The sequence below is a fragment of the Scomber scombrus genome, chromosome 6 (assembly GCF_963691925.1).
Source record: "Scomber scombrus chromosome 6, fScoSco1.1, whole genome shotgun sequence".
Taxonomy (NCBI): Eukaryota; Metazoa; Chordata; class Actinopteri; order Scombriformes; family Scombridae; genus Scomber; species Scomber scombrus.
The window spans coordinates 20,350,890-20,376,650 of record NC_084975.1 but is presented as its reverse complement, the minus strand read 5'-3'; the positions used below and the strand labels follow the sequence as shown (position 1 = coordinate 20,376,650).

Here is a 25,761-nt window from a genome sequence, read left to right as displayed (position 1 = left end):
CCTGCCCTCCATCTCCCTCTTTTTTTTCTCTCTTTCAGTCTTATAACACCCACCACCACCTCCCACTCTCTCACTCTACTAATGAGTCATTCAAACCTCGGGTATTTGGATTGAACTACTGGCCACTTGTCAATGGCAAAGTCTGATCCACTGAGTCCAAATAATTGAGTTCCTATAAAGGCTGCGTCCATGACGTTGGTGTGGGTCAGTTGGTCTCAGGATTGCACTGGAGGCACCATTCAGGTCCTCAGAAACTCACTGACTCACACACACATAGCTATGATCTCAGTCAAAGAAAATGAGATTAAACAGGTACAGCTTATGTCACCAGCGTGCAAGCACAGAATTTAGTAAGATTATGATGTATTTCAACTGTGTGAACTCCACAGGCACTAAATGAAAAATATGTATTTATGATAGAATAATAGAATAATTAATTTATGTATTCAGTGTTTTTGGCATAGTTTGGCTTTTTAACGCTTGGCTGTAATGGCACGATAAGCCTACTGTGTTCAGATAATACGCTTCCTGTACAATTTTGAACACACCTGAAATGTATTCAGATGTACATTTTTGCTGCCAGGCTAGCAATGTGCACAAATTATTGCTCAGCTATTGTGATAGAATCTTAAATCTATAAAACAGTTGTGCATCTGAAGTGGAGTATAAATGATTTACAGTAGGACAAATTGTAATCTCCGCTCCAAGCATATGTCTTGAGCTGCTCTCAAGACAAAATTGAGAGCAGCTCAAAAAAATAAATAGCATTCAGCAGTTTCAGTGAAGATGACCACATTGCCAACTTGAAGTAAATCATATTGAACTGTCTGGGGTTACAGAAATGACCACAGGTCTGACTGTGGACTGTGACCTCTAGTTCTCACTTTTCACTGTTTTGCAGCTGATGTGAAGGTTGGGATGAGATTTAGTTACTTCAAGTCTGAGATCATGATACACTGCACCTCCAAGCGACAAGTGATGGTACAATAGACTGTGAGACTGACAGGCAGATTGATGCAGTGTTAGCGGTGATACAGGTGTGGAAGATTTGTTAAATTTCAGAGAAAAAGTGTGAAAGAAAAGCGTAAACCTCCCACTTTTACTGTGACATCAGCTCATATATCAGGACAGTTTTTCACCTTTAATTATTTTAAGTTTATTGTGTTGCTGTATGGTAGGAACATTTGTTTGAGTCTTTGCAACTGTTTACAGTTAAATATATACAGCAGATCAGGTTGCAGTTTATCATTATACCTGTTGATGTTCTGACGTGTTGATGTTTCCTCTCACTATTAGAAAAAGGGAACCAAGAGGAGACTGAAGTCCGGCGGTAATGGCGCTATGGGCGTTGCCTCAGAGAGGGCTGTATCAATACCTCAGATCACCTATGATCACATTGAGGACTCTGCGGAGAAGAAAGATCTCTCTTTCTTCCATGAAGAGCCAAGGGGGACTGTTGAAGGTAATACACTAGAAAGAGCATGGTATTGTTATATACAGTCACGGCATCCAAATTAACATTAAATAGATATCAAGGGTAATTTTCACTTTATAATTTTTAACATGCTCAGCCTGAGGTTTGCTAAAACTAGCACACATTTTTAAAAGAAAACCAGCTACCCTCTTTAAATTGCCTTTCTTCCAACAATTTAGTCCCAGACAAGTAAACTAGCCAAGATGATACATGAAAGCATTGAGGCCTGCTTTATTAGTGCTTGATCAAGCTAACTTCATTTTGGACCCTTAAATACAAAACCTGACACCTCAGAATGCCATGCTCTGCAGAGGTGTTTTTAAGGAAGGTGTTGTTTGAATATCACTGTGAAGCTATCTTTGCTTAATGCAGCTCAAGGCCAACTGGCAATGAAGCCTGTGTCATGTGGAGGACAATTAACGGAGTGAATTACTGCACTATGAAACCAACTTTTTTTCTGTTCCTCTTAATACAATTTTCTTTGGTGAAATAATGTGTGTTGAGGGCTGTGAAATGATCTCATGCTGCCTTAAAGGCCTTGGAAATCCATTATTTCAGTAAAAGTTTGATGTGTTTTTGCGTTCAGGGGATCTAAATGACCACAATAAGTCTGTGATAAATTACATTTTTTATGGCACTTGCTTTAGAAATATTAGCTGTCAGCTTGTACTCTTGTGTTGGCAAATGTCTGTCACCCTTATTTTGAATGTGCATGAAAATAAACTGTAGATAAATGGAATCGTTTTTGCTGCCAGCTTAACAAACGCAGACTCGTTACAAAGGCTAAAAACTAGAAAAAAAAACGTACTGTGTCACTTTGCATCTGTGACAAAGGCCTTCACACTTGATACAAGTTCACTCTTTACACTGTGAGGTACTTGTGGCTGCCCTCTCCACTTGTGCTTCTCTGTTAGTAGGTATACTGGAGATCCTCTATTTCTGACTTTGCCTTCGTTTGGTGGATTTTATAATGGTACAATGCAGGTTGTTTATCACATGCTTCATAGTGTGTGCTGCAGGATGCTCCTTCATGCAGTACTTTATGCACTCTACTTGTTACCCTGTGACATGCATGCTCCTGATGAAATAAAGACTAATTCCGCTGCATTGGTATTGAGACACATGCATACTTTCATACTAACTTGGTCATATTATTCATTCTTTACGGAGGTATATATTGGTAGGACATGATGCTTCTTAAGTAAAATTTGCCAGAAGGTAGTTATTGGTCATATATTTTATGTCTTGCCAAACTCTCTAAAATATCTATGTAGTGAGTGAAGATGTATTCTTTTCTTCTTTTTCAAATCTTTTATTATGATCATGCTGTTGTTACTCTAACTTTAACTACTAAACAAATACAGAATGGACAACCTCAACCTCAACTAAATGTGCTTTTTACAGCCAGTCTCTTGCAAAAGATTACACTTTGGGTCCTTCACTTCATACAAACAGAAGAGACCATTACACATTATGGGAGGAGATGTTATGTGCTAGTTTCTCATTTTCACACAGTAAACAGAGGCCCTTTCCTGATGCCCTTAGAGCCAAGATGGCTGCCAGGTGTTTCTAGTAGGCCAGATGGAAGCCATTACAGTCTCTGTGGTGATTAGAGGTCATAGTTGCAAGCTCTTTACTGCTTCACTTGTCCCCTTTGCTGGCCACAGACACTCACATTGGGCATAAGTGGAAAAACCTTCAAATATGGGCTTGTCAAGGTTACAAGTGGGAATTTCTTATTACCGCACTTTCAGTTTACCAATATTGCTACAGTTTTGCCAAACACAAAATGTGCTTTCTTTTCTTCATCAGACCGAAACTAGCTTGGCTGAAATGATGGTGTTGATTTGAGATTTTTCAGCATTCAAATAATCAAAATGTACCCTATAATGGTCCCAGATTGTTGCCAGCTGTCATACCTAACAAACATAACTATGTTTATTCAGTGCAGCGCTATACGTACACACTGTGATGGCTGGTTGGTAAAGGGGATGGTGGCTTAACTTCTTGTGTTAAAAGCCAGCCCAGCCAAATGAATTGACCCAGTCTCCGGGTTAATAAATGCACTTTATGAGTTTTTCCTGTCAAAGCGTGCAATCATAAAAGGAGCTGGAGTGACATAAACTTGACATAAAGGCAGAACATCACTAGAAAAGCAACCGCTTATGAGGGGAAAAGTTGTTTAGTGTACAGCTTAATTGGATGGATCTTAGATAATGAAGGAGAACACATGCAAGCTCATGTGGAAGAAAATAAAATTAAACTTAGTAAAGTATTCATTCACACTAATTGTACAGGCAACCCACAAAGTTGTCAACAGGCAAATGTTAAGAGTTTTAATGTTTGGCTTGAGCATGAATAAATAAATAAAGACACAGAGACTATGGAGTGGAAAAGGGATTTGGACAAGCTGTGAATGGCATGAAACCATGTGAAGCAGCCAAAGTCTGCAGCCTGCTGTCACTAATGATAATGTGTAGAGTTGAAACAGTATGGGTCCGTATGATCTTTGCCTCTGATCCAGCCATAAAACAGTCAACTGTCTACACCATGGCAGCTGTCTTTTTTTATTTATTTGTCTTTATAACCATGGCTGTTTCAACTTCGTACTTGGCTACTGCATTCCTTAAAATACTATGCCAAGAGATATAATTTCTTGGCAAAGTAGCAGTAAGAGATATAATAATTACTCAGTTGTTACCCAGACAGCTCAATAATTAACAGTTGATTCTGCTGAAAAATGCATAATCTGTTGTCGTGCATACATATAGTAACACGTTATTGTACGTTTTACAAATCACTTAACCTACATAGCAAAAAAAGAAAATTGTACTTACCACCATTTGCCATTTAATACCATCTTTGATTCTTGTTAATAAATCTAAAATGTCTAAATTTCTCCTTCTTAAGAAGCGTCTTCCAGTTAGGCACCTGACAACATTGTTGATTACATTAATTGGAAGAATGTGTCATTATTGCTCAAATTATTCTGTGCTCCGGCCATGTTGCAGTCCCATTATAACAATATTTCTAACTTTCTCCGTAGGAATCACCAGGATGTTGAGACAAACAGGTGAGTTCTTCTAACATCACAACTGAAGTGCACAAATTGTGATTCCAGGGATTAGCTTGTCACCTTTAGTTACAGAGATGATGTCAACAAATATTTTAGTGCACACTGCTCTCGTGGCTTCCCTATACTCTCATGTTCCTAGTCCATTATAATTTATGCTAAGACATAAACTTTTCCAATATGCAAAAAAAACAATCAAGACTGTTTTACTTCTTTGTCAAAAATGACAGAAACATAGGTATATAGAGTGTATGTGATTACTGCATGATCTAACCAGTAGTCCCTTCCACTGGTTAAGTGCTTCTTTCTCTCCTATTAAAAACTCCTCTGTGTTAATCATTAGCTAGCCTTCCTTTTTAATGTGGCCCAGACAGTATTTTAATTAGACTCGCTGGCTGGCTGGGCCTTTGTCCCCAACCGGACCAAACCAGAGCCAAGCAGAGAGACTCAGTAACTGGTCCTGAGTTGACCTGGCCTGTTTTCTTTACTGGGTGCCCTGCCAACACCACGGGTGAGGAACAGGGCTGGCCTGGCTAGGAATGGACAGGGGCCTAGGGGACCGTGGGGACCTAGACTTGGACACTGCAGAGAAGGAGAGAGGGGGGTGGAGTGGAGTTGATAAGCGGCCATTGTGGAGCTCCAGTGGTCAGAAATAAACTGGTCATTGTTTGATTTAGTCAATGTCCGGCTTATCCCTCCACTTATTTGTCTGGCCCCACCCACCTCCTTGTCTGTGAGAATCTCTCAATGGATTGGCCCCCCACCCCTCTCTCTCTGTATCTCTATCTCACTGTCTTTTATTTTCTCTGTACTTTTTCTTTCTTTCCCCCTCTTAGGCTCTTGGCTCATACTCTCCCAACCAAACATGTTTGCACTGATGGTCCAGATAATCTACATATAGTTCATAAACCCTTGTCCTGTTTGTGCAGCCGAAAAGCAAGTCTCCTTCAGTGAGCTGAAGTTGGTGCTGAAGGTGGCTTTGGTTCTCTCCCCCCCCCCCCCCCCTCTCTTTCTCTCACTTTCCCTCTTTCCCAGTCTCTCTCTTGCCATTTCTGCTTCCGGATTGGACAATGTTAAACAAACTTGATGATGGAATACAAGAGAGCTTGAATGGCTTTTGCTTGAATTGGAATGGTCATTCTGTTCTTGGACATAGATTTTCCTCTCCATTCTTTATCACAATGGAGGCCTGTTGGTTTGTAGGAGAGACATGTCAAACTCTGCTGACAGTCTGACTGCAGGTCAAGACCCTGCTACACATGTTGTTTTTTGCTGTTGTTTTTAGCCACGCCAGCAGTCAGCCAGCTGCACTGTTGAACTGGACTGCTACGATTTCAGCTAATGCTTATGTAGTTTCCTCGTGTAAACATATGCGTCTCTTTTTTGCTCAGTTGATACGATGAATTTATCATAATACTCATGATATTGTTTTTGTTCCTACATTCCACCCCAGAATTTCATACTTTCTCCACAAGAAATTTTAAATGCTGTTGACCTTCGTGGTAATCCAGAATTATTGCACTTCTTTCTCAGTATATAAATTGTGTTCATTTCTTTTCTCTTCTTTCCTTTCTTTTTCTGTTCTTTTTAAAATTCTTTATGCATGACATCAGGCCCTCCTCATCATTCTTGGTCATCTTTTGCTCTGAGCTGCCCAACATCTCCAGGTATCTCTCTTTGTGTTTCTTTGTGTCTGCCTTTATTTTACTCATTTACTCACCAACAGTTGTCCATTCCTGCACTTCTCAGCTCATTGTGTGAAAGGCTAACAAAAGTCATTGGTCCTGAAATTTCAAACTATCTAACAGGATAATATCCAACCTAATATAAGGAGCTCCAAATCCTCTATGATATAAAACAGTTCTTACAGAAGCCATAATTAATATTTTTTTAGGTCCTATTTTTTATTTGGTAGCTTTCAGTGTGATTCCTCCATTTAGAGCTGCTGTAGGTACCACAGCATTTTTTAATAACTTTCCAATCAACTAACAGAAAATATTACATTTGTGTATAGTTTATCAGCTTTAATACAAGTGTAGTGGAAATATTTTCCAATATCTCTGTCCTTTACAGTTAAAAGGAATCATGACAACAGCCTGTCCATCGACATCTCCCGGGCCAACAGCTTAACCGATGGGCTGGACTACATGAGTGAGGACATTCCCCTTCCTGTGGTGACTGACAAGACGCAGTAAGTCCCCCCTCCAGTCTCCTCTGGAGCCCTCATCTTGCTCCCATCCATCACCCGACACTGACCTCCATTCTCTGATCCACATAATACTGATTTCCCTTCTCGTCATAGTACCTAAAGGCCTTTTGTCAGACCAGAGAGCCCCTCTAGCTGCTCTCTAAATGAAGTTGTTTTGTTGAACTCTCGTGAGGGTTAAAGAGACTCTTGAGAGCCAAGGCCATATCAGGTACAGAGAGTTATAAAGAGGATTATCCCTTTAGTCTAGAGGAAAATGTCAAAGAAATCCCTCTCAATAGGTTGTAGGACATGTTAAGGTACCGGATGGCTTGTCACCACATGCCCTCATAGGATTGAGTATTCACTGCTGTACTGCTGTTGGTTTCTGTGTGCATTGCGAATATGTTATGATGATGTTGCCTCCTCCTACTGACACTCAAGTGAGTTTCATTAATGAGTTTGAAATGTAATTCTGTTGTAATTAGATTTCTTTTGCTTCTTGTGTTAACGTGCTGTTGCGGAGCATGATAATGACCGCTACAACAACAATTTACTCCACATCATTCCTCTGCCTTTACAGCACAAAAGTACTCCTGTATTGTGTTTTTGTAAGTTTACACCATCAACAGTCACTTTAAGTGTTCACATAGAGGTAAAATGTTGAACAGACAACATGTCAACACTATTGTTAGGCTTAAGCCCTGCAGTGGGAGACTGCTAGAGTGCCTTTCCCACAAAGGACGAATCATGTGGCATTATTGCATCCAGATGAGATGGTTACATTCTGAGCAGACAGGTTATACCAAGTCCCATAGGACTAAATGCCAAGGGTTATAGATTTCAATGGAGTTAGATTATGGGCTTTTAGAAAGCTTGAGTGCTACATGGGGTCGCCATGTTGTTGTTGTGTATAACTGGTTGTTAAAAATAGATATGGTTCATCTATGGCCTACATCTTGTGTATCAGTGTTGTTCGCTGTGACATGTTGACTGCAGTATTTTTCCTTTTTCCTTTTTCCTTCTCCTTTTCCTTTTCCTTTTCCTTTTTTATTTTATTTGTATTTGTTTATTTAATCACGTAAGTCTCATAGATGTCAGAAACCTCTTTTGCAAGATGCAAAATACCAGGTATCTGCCGTCCTGCAGATACCTGGCCAGGACGGCAGTGTAAAAAATAGCATGCAGGACAATAACACATCAGGCACACAAACAAATAATTATAAAAAACAGGCATCAGTGTTTTGACAGTTAAAAAATACTAAAAAACAGAGAAAGCAAAAAAACTAATAATATTATGTAGGCTAAAATTATCTAAAAACAGACAATTGATAAGGTATCCTACTTATTGCCTTTAGTCCGTTTTTATTTGCTTGTATACTTGATCCCTGGTCCTCCATTCTGCTTGTCCAAGTGTCCTTGTGCAAGATACTGAACCCCAAAATGCCCCCTAACTGCTGTGCCATCAGTGTGTAAGTGAGTGTGAATGGGTGAATGTTGGTAGTATATATAGAGTGCTTTGAGTAGTTGGAAGACTAAAGAGATGCTTTATAAATGCTGTCCACGTGCCAGTCCATATGTATTTCATATACCCAAGGAAAGCTTGAGCTTCCTGTATTTTAGTTCATTTCAGCAAACAATTAGTTTTAATAATTGGTATAATGACCACAATGACTCACAAGTGTTTTTTCTTGTCATTCATGGGCTAGTTTATAACAGTTAGTCACATTTTGGTCATTTCTAGAGTGATGCACAAAAACAACTTTTTGTGAGGTGTAAGGAGAAAGATGGGACACATGAGTGTGTGCAAGAGAGAAAATGAGACCATGTGTCTTTGTTTTTCCAACTCATTGTCGGTGTGTAAGTGTTAGTGCAAGTGTTTATCCTCACAGATGTGTGCTCATGGATGTTTATAATTGTATGCAGAATTCCCGTCTTGCAGGCCTTCTTTTCCTTTCACTACCCTGCAAATCTAATATCACCTCTGATGTTCACCATTCTGTCTTGCCCCCTAGCTTTTCTTATTCAGTCTACATTCTCCTCTCTTCTTTCTACCCACTTAAAAACAAAAGGCTTAGTTCACCTTTTGTACAGAGGCACACAGTGTCATTACCATATACTTAATACTTCATTCCCCAATTTCTTGTTTTGAGTTAAAAGAAATACCCAGTGAGTGATGAAATACTCTCCACTCACAGGGGATTAATTAATCCTCTTATTCAAGTAAAACATAAACAAAACAAACTTTTAACAGTAAAAAGAGAGTTATGTGCAGAGTCCTTCTTTTCTCTCTTGCAGTCTTTTGACCTGCCCGTTCGTGGCATTGGTCCAGGACTCTTTCTCCACACAGCACTTGAATTCCACAAGGTACTGTACTGGCTCTCCTGCCATTCTTTTTTGTCTCTTTCTTCCCTTTTCTCTCCATCCTTTCCAGCCTGATTTCATCGGATGGTTAAAGGGAAACCACGGAAGACTTAAACTTTGACATAACACAGACACAATGAATAGCCACTACCTAAACTCCTATTAATCATATTAATGTTTGCCACTCTTGGAAAATGTGATTCTTGTGTGTCATAGTTTATTTTCTGGGCTGTTTTTCTTGAATCTATTGGGTTCTTTAAAATGTGATGCTTAAGAATAAGGTTGGTTCATGCTTAAAACCTCCTGTTGTAGTGAAGCATTAAGTGTCTACACTAATATTTAATGTAAAAGATGATTTGTCATTCTTATATTAAGTAAAATGAATATGACCAATACTTTATAGAGTGTGCTGATATATAAAGAGGTAACCAACTACAGTACCACATGTCTGGTACTATAAAAGATAAAAGCCTATGGTAGTCTGTGCATATGCTGCACTAATTTTTTATTGACTGTCGTCTACCATAAGAAAGACATCTGTAAATACATGTAACTAAGATTAATAATGCCATTTATTAATTTTATGTGACATCTGTATGTCTTTTTGTCTTGCAGTTTAGAAATTAGAAAAGTAATAGGTTGCATCCCCACAACATCTATCATTCTTTTTACTGTCAAATGGTCAGACGCTGAATCCAAAAGTGCTCCTAGGGAAACACTTGATACCGTAGAGAATGTTCAAGTGTGAGCTTGTTTTTAAATAATATGCAAAGTACAATGAAATGTCTGATAATTTATCCTTTGTCCTAACAGACTCTTTTACAGTAAGCAGCCAACATGTTGGTAAAATATGTCATAAAACAGCTCATCACCTTTAAGGGCCTGTTTGCTCATGTCATTCCTAGAATCATTACAGCCTTTTTTTTACTGTCAGTGGTAAGCTGTAATTTTATGCTATGTTGGATCTTACCCAGTTGATCACAATAAGCAGATAAATAAATAACTTTATCTCATTACATATTGGAATAATTTGAACCATATTAAAGATTGCATCCTTTTTAAAGATGGCATTCATGGAAAATTCAGCATGGGTCATCTCATGGCGTGGGTGCAAGTTTTTTTTTTTTAATTAAGTTTTTTATGTATGTTTGTGTGGCTATTTGCATATGTGGATATGAGACCGCTGGCTGTTAATGTCAGGGTGTGTGAGAGTGCGTCTTCCAGCTGCAGAGACAGTGTCTATTTGTATCCCTTGCAGGGCCGCTGTGCCCATAACTCAGCTGTAACAGCCAAGCTCAGATTTGAGCCATGCTGGGCACTCCCATAACAGCTGGTTTGTTTTGCCCCTGGTGTCACGCCACCAAGGACAGCGCTGTCATTTGGCATCCTTATCTGGATTTCTGCAGACAAGCTACCAGATCCACCCTTACTGCCTGAGGCAAGTCTTTTGTTATTTCATATCCAGGAATTGGGTTTTTTTCTGCACCTTCCACCCTCTGTCTCTTTTATTTCTCTTTGACAGCACTGGCTGGAACGTTCCACTGTTTGTTTGACTTTGCTGAAGCAAACTGCCCCCAAAATAAGTGTGTGTCTGTGTGTGTATTTTGTTCACACGTGTGAGAGACATCAATGCAGCTGGCTGTGACGTTTCTCTGATACGCTTCTGAAGAGGAAGTGGTGCAGGGCAGCATCCGCGCACAACTATGACTTTTGCTCCTCTGAAGCAAAAACACATACATGCACACTTTTTTTCATACATTTTTATTATTACTTTGCTTGTTTATTTAAAGCCAATTTATGATTATTTGTAGGATTTACTGAAACATCTCAAATGGAAAAAACACACAAAAACCACATACACTTGTTCCACAACCGTCAGCATACCTCTTCCCTTTTTACTGTAAACACTTCCTTCACTATTTGTTTACTCTGCCCTGTGTAAATGAGGCTTGATTTTGTTACGATTCAGACAAATACTGATTTCCGTTGATTGTGTATATACATCAGAATGTGTGAGAACCTAGTGGCTTAGTAGTTTGATATGGCACAGTGTGCTGTACACTTTGAGGATGTTCATTTCTGAGATTTACTGGATAACTGTTGAATGAAATCATAACAAACCCCAGCAGGGCTGCTGATCCTGAAGCCACCTCAAAGCAGATTGACATTTACCCTCTTGGAGAATGAGTAAATGTTTCCAAGTGTACTTCTTAGGCCCCAAACAGAGGAAGGTCTTGTTTAGCTGATTGGAATGATTGTGTCCTATCTTTCTCTCTCTGCTCTCTACTGTGATTCACTTTTTCTCTCTGTTCTCTTGATTACTGCCTCACATCTCAGCCTCTCCACCTAACATAAAACTCTTCTTCTGGTTTTTTACTCTTTCTAGCGACATCATATCCGTAATTTCTGACATCTTGTGACCTTAGGCAGTAGCCCCGTCCTCCTGCTGTATATGTCCAGGTTCCCTGTCCTCCTACTCCTCCTTCTTGTCCCTCTCAGACCTGTAAAAGCCTACATTGGCCACCTGCAGGCAACTCTTAATTAGTTCCCCTCTTACAAGCTAGCCAGAGATAAACAATGAAAACCCACTGCAGCGCCACGGGAGGGATTGCAGGCAGAGACACATGCATCATGGCCTGTCCTCTTCAAGTAGGGGCCTCTCTCTGCTGAGCAACTGGCGTCTTTTGTGCAGAGCTCTGACCAAATTGACTTTTTGTCTGTGTGGCCTCTGTATGCCTTTCTTTTACACTGTACTGTGATATTAACGGCATGTTGGAGTGTTTCAAACATATGGTGTTTAGTCAAGAGGAAACATTTCTAAAATGCATTCATGCTTTCTGTCACACGAGTCTGTTTTTTCTTAAAAGCTTGACTATTATCACTTCGACAAATGTTTGTGATATGAAAGCTTCCCTGAAGCATGCCCCACTTCTTCTCAACTCTGTACTCTAAAACATGTGCTGACCAAGAAGTTATTTTATGGGGCTTTATGCAAGATTCAACAGTGAACCTGATGTGAAAATAGCCAATAAATCCTGTTAATATTTTTGGCTTTGCTGCCAAGTATAAGAATGACAAACCATTCTAGAAAAGGGCCCCAACTTGGGCACATGCATAAGACACACATATGCACACATATGCACACATATGCACACAGACGGACGGATGGGGTAAGATCTGTGGCCTTCTGCCCTGCAGCAAGAAAAGCTGCCCGGGTGCTGCTGCTTTATGAAAAGATAGAGAAATGAACCAAGAAAGAAAAGAACAAATTGTGCCCCAGTTTCTTTGACTTTCTGCCAATTTCTAGAGCATAAAAAAGACAGAAAATAGCAGTAAAACAGCCACACACTGATTCATTTTCTCTGGACAGCAGAGCTGTGCGTGGAGGGATTCAGTAGTTAATCTCATTACAGACTCTGGGCTTTTTATGTGGTTACTGACCTCTATTCTACCTTTTACTCACTTGGACATATCAGAAATAGTTTAATTGTTCCAAAACATAACCAGCATAAATGTCACAGTTAAGCTGGCAGTATATTACCATCACCATTTAAATTGGGTTATTCTTACAGAGGTTGGGGGCATTGGGGTTCGATTGACGAAGTGTGCACTCTCTAGCCCCTAGTCAAAACTTTGGTCAATAATTGTAAGATTTTCTGCATTTGGTAAACAGTGTTTAATGTGTTGGGTCAAGGTGCATATTTTCGGTTTATCTGTTATTGTTATCTATTTCCACTTTGGATAGACAAAATGATTGTGAAACCAAGATGAGCCAACTTTCAAGCGGTTTAGAGAGATTTTTTATCCACTGAACCTAGTGGCAGCTTTTTGAGCCTCAAAGCTACACCCCTTTGAGTACTTTTGTTGGTGTTTGTTTATTCTGCATCACATTGCCACGAGATAAGACTAGCCAATCAAACACAACTGCAGATTGTCAAATTTTAGTAAAAAGTTGTAGTGATGTATGTATGTATGTATGTATGTGTTATACTTGCAGCCTAAACAGAGTTTAATTATGCAGCTACAGTCTTGATATTTGTAAGCATTTACCCAATAATGTTTGTTGTCATATTAGTAGTATAAGGTTAAATATATAAACTGAGTTTATGAACCCATTCAACCAAGAATATTACTCTCAATTAATTTATTAGATCCTCATTAATGGAACGCAAAATAAACTGACTTGAGGGTATTTAATTACACATGAACTAACTAACAGATGATAAGTACCAGATGATTTGGAAATTTTACTCTTAAGTAATTACTGCTACCAGATGGATCGGAAATGTTAATCTTCATCATTGATTATTGAAAATTTACATTAATTACTGAAGAGGAAATAAGTCATCTAAAACATTTTCACTTTAATTACCGAAGTGGAATCCAAGAAACATTATTCTCAAGTGTTTTATTTTTAGGACAGAGATCCATGCAAATAAAAGAGATGTTTGTGTTTATGTGCATGTGAAGAAAGTAACTCAGATTAAATGTTCTCTGTAAACAAGTTATTTTTTGGATCAGGGCTTTCTAATTCAAATCACACACTGTGTGATTTAACAGAGAAGAGATGATGCGGCATGTTTAAAATGTTATTGTTCTTCCAGAGAGAGAGATCACTGGCCACTGGAGTAAATTCTCGTACCAGGGCCAAAAAGAGAGTCAGCAAGCCATCTTTTATGACACATACGTCCCACCCAGGGCAATAAAACACATTTTCATGAAGTACATAATTAAAGAGCACTATAAGCCATGCTTGACACTGGCCATCCCGCATTAATGAAGGCCCTCTTGCTGCTGTTATAAGGGGTGAGAGTGTTTACTCTCCTTCTTTGGTGTTTGTGGTTCTGGGAGGGTTTTATGGCAAGGGACCATCAGTGACTGGGGGAATGGCCTGCTTTATGGCCTCTCGCCTCAGGTTGGAAAATCCAGAGACTCAGCATGCAAGTACTGCATAAATAAAACTTCCACTAAATAAAAAGATACTCTTACTAACATGATCTCTAATCGTTGCATCAAGATTATTTCCTGGTCTGGATGCGGTGGCTGGAAATTATATAAATGCCTTTTTATATATGAGGTCCAATGAATTCTGCCTGGAGTGCACATAGCGGTAGATGAAAGCGAGCCTGTCATGGCATGCTGGTTTTGGTAAGCATCCTGGTGTGGTGTGGTGTATCAGGATTTAATGCAAAGTCAGCATGAAAAGCTAGCCATGAACCAGGCCAGACCAAGTAGCATTTACAGCTGCAGCAAGCAGAAAATACACAGGGAAACAAGAACTGGGTTCACTAACCATATTCCATCATTAGCTTTTTATGTTACTGCGCTATTAACTGTGTTCTAAATAAAAGATGATGAGCAGGTCTATTGTTGTTTTGTCTGTCCTTCAAAGCATTCACTCTAATAATGAGGAGCATTCTTGTTGGGATGCTGTTTGAAATGCACTATAATCATGACTTTCCTATCACTCTCATGTGATCTGATAGACCAAGGAAAACCAAAAGTTTGTGGAAAGATTTGTGTATAGAGCAGATATGTACTTTATGCTTTTGCATGTGCATTTATGCCTCATTGTGGCACGCCTCCTCCAGCATTCTCCCGTGCCCTGCATTGCTTTATCTTTGGCACCAGTGTCTGTTCATTTCCCCAGACCAACCCTATCCCCTGTGCCACCATAAGTGTAGGGCCCAATTTAAAAAAAAAAAAAAACAACAAAAAAAAACATCAGACAGATGGACAAGGAAAATGAACTCAGGAAATTGCTGTTTTCACAACATGACTCACTGAGCTATCCCATGATGTCATAGCTGCTCTTTCTTTTGTTTTGGGGCTGGATAATTTTAGAAAAAGTGTTTTGATTAGACCTACATGTAGGTGCTTATATTCATTTGATTGTTTCCATTCAGCTGTTTTGTTCTAGTATTTGATATGTTTTTGTCTAATAGTGTTTGTCCTCATGGATATCAGTATTATAGAATTGAGGTTAAATATACAAATTCAGCTAATGAACCCATTCAACCACCATAATTACCCAAAATTTAACTAATAGGTCCTCATTATTGGATTTCAAAAGAACTAATTTGGGTATATTTAATTCCATTCAAACAATAAACAACCTGATAATAAACTCCAGATGATTTGTGAAATTGTATTCTTCTCTTAGCAGTTACTGCAACTGTATCGGACATGTTATTTCTCCTTATTTATTATTGCAAAATGATATTAATTACTGTAAAAGGAAGTAATATAAAAACAAAATCACATTCATTACTAAAGAGACACACATGACCATTTATGACAAATAACATTGGATAACAGAAAAAAGAAAATTCCTGTCAGAAACTAGATATTAGTTGTTGGTTATTAGTTTTGTAGGTGGATGTGTTTCAATTTTTTTTCTGTTGAAATAGTCAACCGGTCTTGGTGAAAATAATTTAGAGGCTTCGAACTCCCCAACTCAGTGATGCAAGGAACCAGAACACACAATAGCACACTGGCATGCAGTAGTTGTGGTTGTTGTAGTAGTCAAGTCAAGTTTATTTATGTTATACATGTCATATGACAGGCGTAGACTCAATGTGGTCGTATTAGTACTATAGCTGAATTGTGAGGAAATGTGATTGAGTTTACATTTATATTGATATCAGTGTGTCTTCACTTGTGTACTTACACTTGTAAGTGTAAATCGTGTTAACCAAGATTAGAATTTTAATGTGTATTAGATTGCTCAGCAGACTGAATGCTGGCAACTGCTACTCTGGCTGTAGAGAAATCAAAGTAAGGCCCAACCCAGTCCCTACTTGGAAAATTCCCAGACTTGGTATAGATGCTTCCCTGTCTCTTAGAGGTGTGTCTTTCTACTCCAATATTAGAGGCACCTGTATAAATACACTCTATCGCCTTCAGTGTGTGTGTGTATGTGTCTCTCTCCTCCTCCTTCTCCTCCTCATGGACAGGGCTGAGTTTCTTCTTCACTCCTGTTAATGAAAACAGTAGTCTGCAGCAGCACCTGAGTGGCCTGTTTGTACAGCCAATCCTATAGCCTTCCGCAACTCTCTTGGCTGCTTTCTAGCTTCAACTCTCTCAGCTCTCATGCTCTCAGGTTTTCAAATAGGCCAGCCGCGCCATTTGATGTGGGTCTTGGGGGGGTTTATTCAGGTGTGGCGACCAGTGCTGCCGCCACCCTGCCTCTGATGTTGCGTCCATCCGCAGCCAGGTGCTGGAGCTCCGTCAGAGAGCCCACTGTTCCGGCCCAGGAGATGAATAGAGGGCCTGTTGATGGAGCTCGTCTGGGGGGCCCTGTGGTTTCTCCCCTCTCACACGCAGAAGCAAGGATATACGGCAGGCCAGGGCGTTTACCTGCTAGAGAGGGGTGGGGTTGACTGAAGGAGATCTACAACACTCTGGCCTACGCTTTGACCACATGGGAACTTATAATATGATGTATGTTTTTATGTATGCCTGTGTGTCCACGTGCATGCCCTCCCACCCTGGCCAAGTGCCCACCCCACCTGTCTTAATGAACCCCTCTCTGTGTGCTTCAGCTAGGGCCGGGCTTGGGTCAGCAGAGGTTGATTTGGCTAAAATGGTCCGCTCGGCATTGCATCAGGGACATGGCCTCCTATCACATTATGAGGTGGGAGGGTTTGGGTGTATTTTCTTTGGAGGTGTGATTTCTCTAAAATATCCCTTCCCTTTTATTTTAGATAAGGATAAGGTAAGTTATTTTTATAAAATTGACATAAAAATATTTTGGTGGGCTAAAATTGCATTAAAATATGTATTTAACACTGTATTTGTGTGGAAAGGGATCCATTATTCAAGGATAGTTTTCCATTGTGAATTTTATTACTGCAGGCTTGTATTACTCTTCTGCTATGAAGGAATTTCAACAATTTACATACTCTTTAGCTGAACTGCACGTCTAAAACAAAGCAGCAAAGCAAAGTTTCCTGACCACCTGACATGCATTCAAATCAGCATTACTTTTTTGAGGGTTACCTCGAACTTCATCAAGCGAATACCTGGTAATCAGAGTTTAGCTGAATCCCTGGAAGCAGGAGTCTATGGTTTCAGAATGTTGTTGTTTTTACCATTGTGATAGACAGCAGGGCAGTCTGTGTGTCTATCACACTACCATCACTGGGTTTTGCAAGAGTTTTGTAGGTGACACCTCTCACAGTCACATTTGCAGCTTCACCACAGAGTGTGTACAGGAATTTTATGCGCTCTTTGCTTCTTAGAGAAGTGCGACCACAGTGTTTCTGTGGTTAGATTTCTGACTAAATGTGGCACTGGAAGTTTATCTTATACCTTACATGTGACAGCTTGGCATTACGCAGAAAAAGATCAGCAATACAGAGGATTAAAATGAAAAGCGAAAAACACGTTTGTTGTTGCTCTATATTGTGTATTCTCTTAGCTGTAGATAAAGGAGCCGTTATCAGATCAGTCAAGACCTTAAAAGCCTCTGGAGCCAGATGTTTTAAAGCAAAGGAGTGAAAGAAAAGCTGTAAATCATGGAAGGGGAACAGGTAAACCTTAGCCATGCGTCTGTCACTTCCACTCCCCAAACTCACTTACACAGTCATGTACACACATACGCACATGTACACTCTTTTTTTTTTTTTTTTTTTACTCACCTTTACTCACCCGGTGTATTTTTCCACTGCTGTTAATAGGAGCCATATAGAGCCCAGTTCATAATGAAAGACCCCCCAGGGGCCATGGCAGTAAATGGGACTAATAACCCTCTAAATAAGTCTCTTCTAGTGCTGAAAGGCCAGTCTCTTTATACTGCAAGTGTATATGTGCTGTAAAGTCTTTTCCAGCCTACTACTGTAATTTTATGGCTCTGTTTTATTCTATTCTTTCAAAGTCTAGAGAAATTGGGAAGGAAGTAAGAGAGTGTGTCTGACGATCAAAGTGCTGCAGGCCCTCCAGTTTGAGGCTCTGAAATGTGTTAAAAATTACATATGTTTTATCTTTTTTTTAAGCCGGAATTTAGAATTCATTTATAATTGTTGATTGTTGATAATTGATGGTTTTATGATAAGGGTGAGTATCACAATAAAGAGTTGCGAGAAGTCATGCAATAAAATCTGTCAAATATAAGACAGTATAATTAATAAAGTATAATTCTGGATTTCTATGCTTTAAGTGAGTATTTGTATGCTTTTGGGCATCTGTTGAATGTGAATAAACTTGACTGGCTGCTAAAGGTCGTTACTGGTTTTGGGGTAGAGAAAGGGCAAAAGTCACATCCTAAACAAAGAAAATCTAATAATTAAATTATAATATTTTAAAGTAAATTATGAAATCATAATGAATATAATTATGAAATTATAAGATGAAGAAGATGGTCTATGATGTAATTTTGTATTGACTTACCCTTTCTTTTATTTTTGATTTCAATATTAAATAATAAAAAATAAGAATGGTACAGCAAAATATATTAGCACAACTAAACAAAGTGACAGAATTGATTTTTATTTAAAAAAGTTATTAAATGCAGACTGCAGTGCATAGTAAAAGAAAGAAAACACTGAATTGGATGGTGTGATTATCAGAGATGAAAATCTGTTAACACTGTATGTTTCACATGGTGGTGTTTGTCTGAGCAGGGGAGGGTTTTACAGCTACAGTTGATGTTATCAAAAAGATCAAACAGCCTGATTCACACTGAACAGATTTACAAGACAGAAGATACGTTTTTTAATTACCTACATTTTGACCATAAAAATGACGGTAGCCAGAATTTTACAAATACCGTTACACTACACTAATAATACAAAAAGTATTCATAGATGCCAGTGCACCAAAAAATGGTCTACTATTTTTTTTAAAATGTTTTATTAATTGCTATTTTTTCAGGTTTAGTTTTTTCAGTTAAATTGTACTCTAAGTTTCATAATTAATTTAAAGGTGATAGTGTGTCCCAGATTTTTCCTCAATGCTCTGTGTAAATTATGTTTCGGTGCATTTTCCACACTGCCAGGAATAAAAATCTGGTAGTAAAATAATGAATCATTTCCCCCTTAGTCTTTTGTATAAAAGCAGTCAAACGTAAAGGTAAGCCTATAAATACTGGTAACAGCTTTGGGGGGTGGGGGGAAATCCCAGTATGTGCAACATTTAAGTGTAGAATGTAAAATACACCTTTGATCACTGAAATGTTTTAACTTCCTAGAAAATGCAACCACAGTTTCCTTAATTTTTACAGCCCTTGTAATCACACATATTTAACAACAACATATAGTATACACAGTATAGAACAATATGTATACTTTTATTTTGACCCACTACAAAAAAAACAAAAAAACATGCTAAAGGTATGACAAATAATGAAACTTGGAAAATAATGTACATTTATTAATCTGAAAAAATAACACACATGTAAAGACAACTGGTTGGATACAACAGCATTTCAATAAGTTCAATTTTCTAGAAATGCTCTAAAGCACACCGTGTGTTTGGGAGTTCTGAAGTACTAAAGTCTAGTATAACTGGATACACTAATTCAATCATATACGCCTTAATACTTTGTCATATGTAGAATATTTGTTTGTTCTTGTTTAATTTGTATTATAAATGTTACGTTGGACTGAAAGGCTGAAATACCTTTGCGGCGTAAAAAAGCCAAACGTCAGCAATACTACAGAGAGTGGAGGAGGGAGTCTAGTTTGACGAGCGAAATAAATTCCCCTCTCTGACCAGCAGGCTGTGCTGTAGCAACATCAACTCCCTACCCCGTTCACTTCTCTTCACTGTCAGGCAGGCTACAGTCATTCAACTCTTGTTTTGTTTCAGAATTTTTAGTACAAATCTAATAATTCACCCTCTGCTGGATTTCCACAGTGAGTAGTAAGGAAATGGTAAGTGTAGGTTTGAGCTCAAGTGGAAACACACTTGTCAGGGTGTTTTCACTAGTTTGGTGTCTACAGTCGGGTGCACCTATTACCAAGACCATCAACACCATCACCGCTGCTACCCTGGTCAACCTCTCTGAGCCTGTAATTCATTATTATGTTTCTAGCCCACTTTTCCGTTCTGGAGTAAGAAAGACAGAGAAAAGCAGAGATTAATGAAAATAATTGACAAAACTGCGCTATTCCCACTCTATCAAAGCTATGTTTTTCTTTCTGTGGTTTAACAGTGTTCAGGGTTTTTTTTGCAGACATTCTGCTTTGGTCTGGTTGTGAACAAAAGCTGTGGTGTGCCAGTTCCAAAACAGTTGATAACAGTTTGGTCTGAGATAAAGATTCAGAGCAGGCACTTTTATCTTTGAATATAGAGCTATCTCGGTTGGGGCAAACGCCTGATCAAAAGCTATGTGCATGTGTTCACTGTGTGTTTCTCTGAATTTGCAAGCTCCGTTTGGTGTGTCACTCCAGTATTTACAACATTTTTCCTGACTGTAGGTCAAGTTAACCCTCCCTTCTCTTTCTCACTCTCTCTCTCTCTCCTCTCTCTCTCTCTCTCTCTCTCTCTCTCTCTCTCTCTCTCTCTCTCTCTCTCTCTCTCTCTCTCTCTCTCTCTCTTCTCTCTCTCTCTCTCTCTCTCTCTCTCTCTCTCTCTCTCTCTCTCTCTCTCTCTCTCTCTCTCTCTCTCTCTCTCTCTCTCTCTTTCTCATTCCTGCTCTCTCTCCCTTTTCCTTCTTCTTACCCTCTGTTTGTCTCTTTCACGTTTGGTCTGGCCCTGGTACAATTTCTAGCAGTTTCAGGAAATACACTGCACTGTGTTGGGAAGTGAGGTGTCTGCCTCTGGGCCAGTCTTTTTCTTTTTTTTTTGCAATTTTTATCGGCTGCTTACGGGAAGCAGAGCTCCTCCATGCACACTGGACTGTTCACTTAGCTCTCTCTTGTCCTGTTGTGCTTGTATGTGGATTGATACATATAGATGTGTAGATAATTATAGAAACGAATGGAAGCATGGATTGTCTGAATGTGGAGATGATGTGTGTATGCATTTAAGCTCTTAATGTACATGTGTACAAACACACACACTCACACACACAGACTGTATGACTTTATACACTACTCAAGCACTGCACTTCCCTCTCAATAATCCAATATTTTTTAAACTTTGACTTATGATTGCTACAGCGTCCATATTGTTGCTGCTAAGCAACAACTTCAGTCCTCTTACCACACCACCAACCCAACAGTGTATGAGATTAAAATCCTATAGAACCAGCATAGATCAGCAGAGCAGAGCTGCAGAAAAGCAACGAAAACAAAGCTGTATGTTTTTGGCTGGGGACTTGAGTGTGATGTATGAGCAGGGCAAGTGTGTGTGTGTGTGTGTGTGTGTGTGTGTGTGTGTGTGTGTGTGTGTGTGTGTGTGTGTGTGTGTGTGTGTGTGTGTGTGTGTGTGTGTGTGTGTGTGTGTGTGTGTGTGTGTCAGAGTGGGGAGAGCAGCTTGAGTCCAAACAGGATATTGTAGTACACAGGAGCACAGATTTTTCCTGCAGCAGTTTGGCTCTGTGGGTTCAGGACAACCTCGACGACAAGCAGGCAGCACCCCCTACATTGTCTCACACACACAAGCACACACACACACACACACACACACACACACACACACACACACACACACACACACACACACACACACACACACACACACACACACACACACACACACACACACACACACACACACACACACACACACACACAGAGAGAGAGAGACACATACAGAACCTCATAGTCTTCCATCAGATAACCGACTCAATAGCTAGCCTCCCTTTCTGAGAGGGAAACAATATTATTAGACTCAGTGACAGTTTCCTGAGAAGAGAACAACGTCTATAGAAACAGAATAAAAACAACTTTATAGTGCTGGACAACCGTGAGGAAAATACTCATCTGTGAATGCAAATACCTGACACTAAACACATTTTCTCAAAGTACACATTAAAGCTAGACCAATGAATCGGCCAGGCCGATAAATGTTCCATGCTGATATATCAGCCAGTGTTAGCTTATTGCAGATACAATATAGCGGTATGTTTGTACTGTGCATGTTGACTAATAAGAAAAAAGAAATTGTTGTTCAGAACTACCAGACTGGGTTTGATATAATTTAGAAAGAGTGTCACCATTGCATCGTTCAGAGTGCATGGACAAGTCGATTTCTTTTAAATCTACAAAATATCCTGCTTATTATGTATCTTGATCACAAAAACCCCAAAAGAACAAATCTAACAATCTGTACCAGATTGTTTGTTTATGAAATATATTGATTTAAAAAAAAAAAAATCAAACTGTTAAAACACTTAAATATTGCTGTCAATATTGGCCTCAAATATCCAGCATCGGTTTGGCTGTAGTACACATTTTGAACTATAAACTTGAACAACTTGGCAAATGTAATTTAACATTTTCTCTGTCAAACATTTAGCCTGCTTATTCTTGGCCTTGGCTCGGAGTAAATAACAAGTTGGCCTTGGACTTTCCATTTAAGATGTTTTGCTCCATGCAGATCACACAACAGCGGACTGAATGCAGTCTGATCAGTCTGTCAGTCTTTTAGAAAAGATTTGTCAGACACATTTTTAAAAACTAACACTTGTGGTAAGAAAACTTCAGCTGGGGAGATGTTATTTAAAGAGTACATTTAGGGTAGTGTGCTAGAATTATCCTTGCAGCAGTCAGCTATTAGAACTGTTTGATGCAGCTGACTCAGTGTTGCATTTTACACATTTACTTAGCATTAAGTAAATAATTTGGTATCCCCACACTTTCTCCTTAAGATAGTTTGTGCTCTGTGCACAAACTGGAGACTGGATTGGAGGGGGGAGACTAAGAAAAAGTATTTCTGAGTGAGGCAGGGTGAGGGTGGAACGGATTCACCTCGTGTTTGAGACTTAGAGAGGAAAGACCAGGGGCAGAGGAGTGCAGTGTGTGTTGGTGTAAGCAGGGGTTCATCTCACAGGGTTGTCAGGAGCATTAAAACAAGCTGTTTGTCAAGTGCCAAAGCCGGCAGCGCCCATCCACTTGCTCCATCCTGGGTGCTTCATTCTTAACGCTGCCAAGGCAGAGCTCTCCCTCTCTTTGTGTGTGTGTGTGTGTGTGTGTGTGTGTGTGTGTGTGTGTGTGTGTGTGTGTGTGTGTGTCTGTGTGTGTGTGTCTGTGTGTCTGTGTTGTTGTGTCTTTTAGGCTCATAGACAGACCGATATGTAGTTGAATGAATAGACAGAGAGAAAGCAAGAGAGACATTTCTGTTCACCATATGGACAACATATTGTAGAAAAAAAAAAAAAAAAAAAAAAAAAAAAAAGGCAGATCATGAATATAAACAGTGAAACAGTTTGGGCAGAATGTGAGTCAGGGCTAACTAAACTATTAGTTTTGGGTTGAGACCAATAATTCCCATGTTCCTCTGTTCCCCTCTCTTTCGCCCCGTTTCTCGGTAGCTCCATAAAACGTTGTTTGGACAAGAAAGCAGACATTGTTATTTGCCTAAATTTTATTAGTAAATATGACTTTATGAGCCCTAAGTTTCCATCATTTTTGAGCCATTTGCCTTTGGTCATTTGTGCGCTATGAAACTTAAATCAAGTCCTCATTTGTTATTAAACACAAAAGTATTTTCTCTTGAAACATAACAGCCATATTGTTGTTATTAATTTTGCATTTCCCACAAAATGTTTATGAAACAATCAGTAATGATCATCAATTTGTTCCATGGAAATCTGGAAAGAGTTTTTCTTCACAGTTTTGTGTAAAAACTTGGCAAAATAAATTATTATTCATTTGCCATGCTGTACATGTATTATGTTTAGTCCACCTTTATAGTGCATGTGTAGCATTGGAATGGCTGCATGGTTTTAAAGTCTTTGTGTGTTCAAAATTGTTGTAGCAGTAATTTTGTCTGGTCGTACATCTTTATAGTTTTTTTAGTTTTATAAAGTTATATATTTAAGTGTCAACACAGACATAGTGATATAGACATAGACTTTATTTTTTTCAAAATAGAAAGGAATTGAAAACATTTCTGTAATGGTATGTATACATGTGACTTATTAATAGCAAAACAACAAGGCCTCACTCTCAACCCTCTTAAAACAACCCATGACCTTTTCTCTTTTAATCTTGGGTCATTCCTCATGTGTGCTTACTTAATTGCCAAGGTTATGACTGATGAAAGATGAACCCATCCCACAGCCTTTGCTGGAAGTAGACTCATACTAACCCCCAAGCAGGGAAAAGCAATAGGAAGCCAAAGCAATAAAAGGCTTTGACATTGATGGGCCTGTTTCCCAAACACTTAGGACCTTAAGTCGTCTCCTCTCAAGTCTGGCTGGAGGGGCCGGGGCTCCACTTCTTATTGCTGTGTCTGACCAGCGTCGCCATGCCCCAGAGAGGGTCGACGTTTGGTCTTGGCCTCTTAGTTCCTGTCTGTCTCTCTGTTTGTGTGTGTCTGTCTGTCTGTCTGTCTGTCTGTCTGTCTATCTGTCTGTCTGTCTGTCTGTCTGTCTGTCTGTCTGTCTGTCTGTCTGTCTGTCTGTCTGTCTGTCTGTCTGTCTGTCTGTCAGCCACTGAACACGCTACAGAACTTGGGGGCAGTGGTGGGGGTAAGTAGGTAAGGAATTTCTGTGTTTGCTGAAGGTCTTCAGCAAACAGCGCTCACAGTGTCAGAACAAATAGAGAGACCTGTTCTCTTGTGCAAAGAAAGCACTACATCTGAACATCTACTGATTAGACACAAATGTAAGGGTAACGAGGGGAAGTCTACTGATAATGACCAGCACATATAGCATGTTCACAACACACTTTTGTTTTGAAAGAACGGTATATTTGTCACGGACGAGTCTCATGACAAAACAGCAAAGCAGAAATGAAAACAGCTGAATTTATGCTTTCAATGAACTCTGCGGCATGTGGTGAACTTTGGTAAAACTAAAAGTTATATCCTAAGATAAAGATACTTATGCAAAAACAAATAGGGTATAGAAAAAATTATCTTTATCTGCTTTGATACACATAAAAAATTACTTGGCTTCATTTTCATGTTACTGTGAGAGGATTAAAAGACCACACAACCTACTTTTTTTTTTTTTACAGTTTGCTGTTGAACAACTTCTTAACCCCCTCCATCCGTCCATTTGGCTTCACTGACTGGATTAGGTTAAGCACAAGGCCCCTACTCATGCCAGTGGATTGCTTATGACAGGCCCTTATGCAGACACCTTGACTGCCATGAGCAATAACTTTAAATACACAGGAGAAGGAGAGAGCTGGGCTGACCTGTGGGAGGATGAGAGGTAGAGAGAGAGGGAGAGAGAGACAGAGGGGGCAAGGGAGAGAGGTGAAATGGGACGAAAGAGAAACACCCCACAGCTAAATCTAGATTATGTAAAATGCTGTGTTTTTTTCTCCTGAGCAACATTTAAAACCACAATTATGAGTCTCAAGGGTATTAGTACTCACAATTTAAGGGAGGGGAAAAAATGGATGGCTGTTTTAAACTCTAAAAATTACACGTAGTTCTGTGAAACATCTATAAAATCTGAAGCTGTCATATGTGATAAGAAAATGTTCACATCACCATCGTGCAACTGAATCTGTCTGCCCCGATGTTCCTACAACCTGCTGCAGTACAGAAATCCAGCCTTGTCTCTGTTCATTGCTACAGTTCAGATATACTTACCTGTCTGCG

The 25,761-nt window shown here is 39.3% G+C and overlaps 1 protein-coding gene across 1 annotated transcript in view; it reads left to right on the top strand.

Annotated features, from left to right (window-relative positions):
• Nucleotides 1-25,761, top strand: part of kcnq1.2 (potassium voltage-gated channel, KQT-like subfamily, member 1.2) — a 163,014-nt gene that overhangs the window by 22,861 nt on the left and 114,392 nt on the right. Inside the window, exons 10-14 of the mRNA XM_062421039.1 lie at nucleotides 1,297-1,462; nucleotides 4,521-4,547; nucleotides 6,161-6,214; nucleotides 6,621-6,738; nucleotides 9,031-9,099. Coding sequence (XP_062277023.1) covers nucleotides 1,297-1,462; nucleotides 4,521-4,547; nucleotides 6,161-6,214; nucleotides 6,621-6,738; nucleotides 9,031-9,099 — 434 coding nt within the window. The remainder of the gene's footprint in view (nucleotides 1-1,296; nucleotides 1,463-4,520; nucleotides 4,548-6,160; nucleotides 6,215-6,620; nucleotides 6,739-9,030; nucleotides 9,100-25,761) is intronic.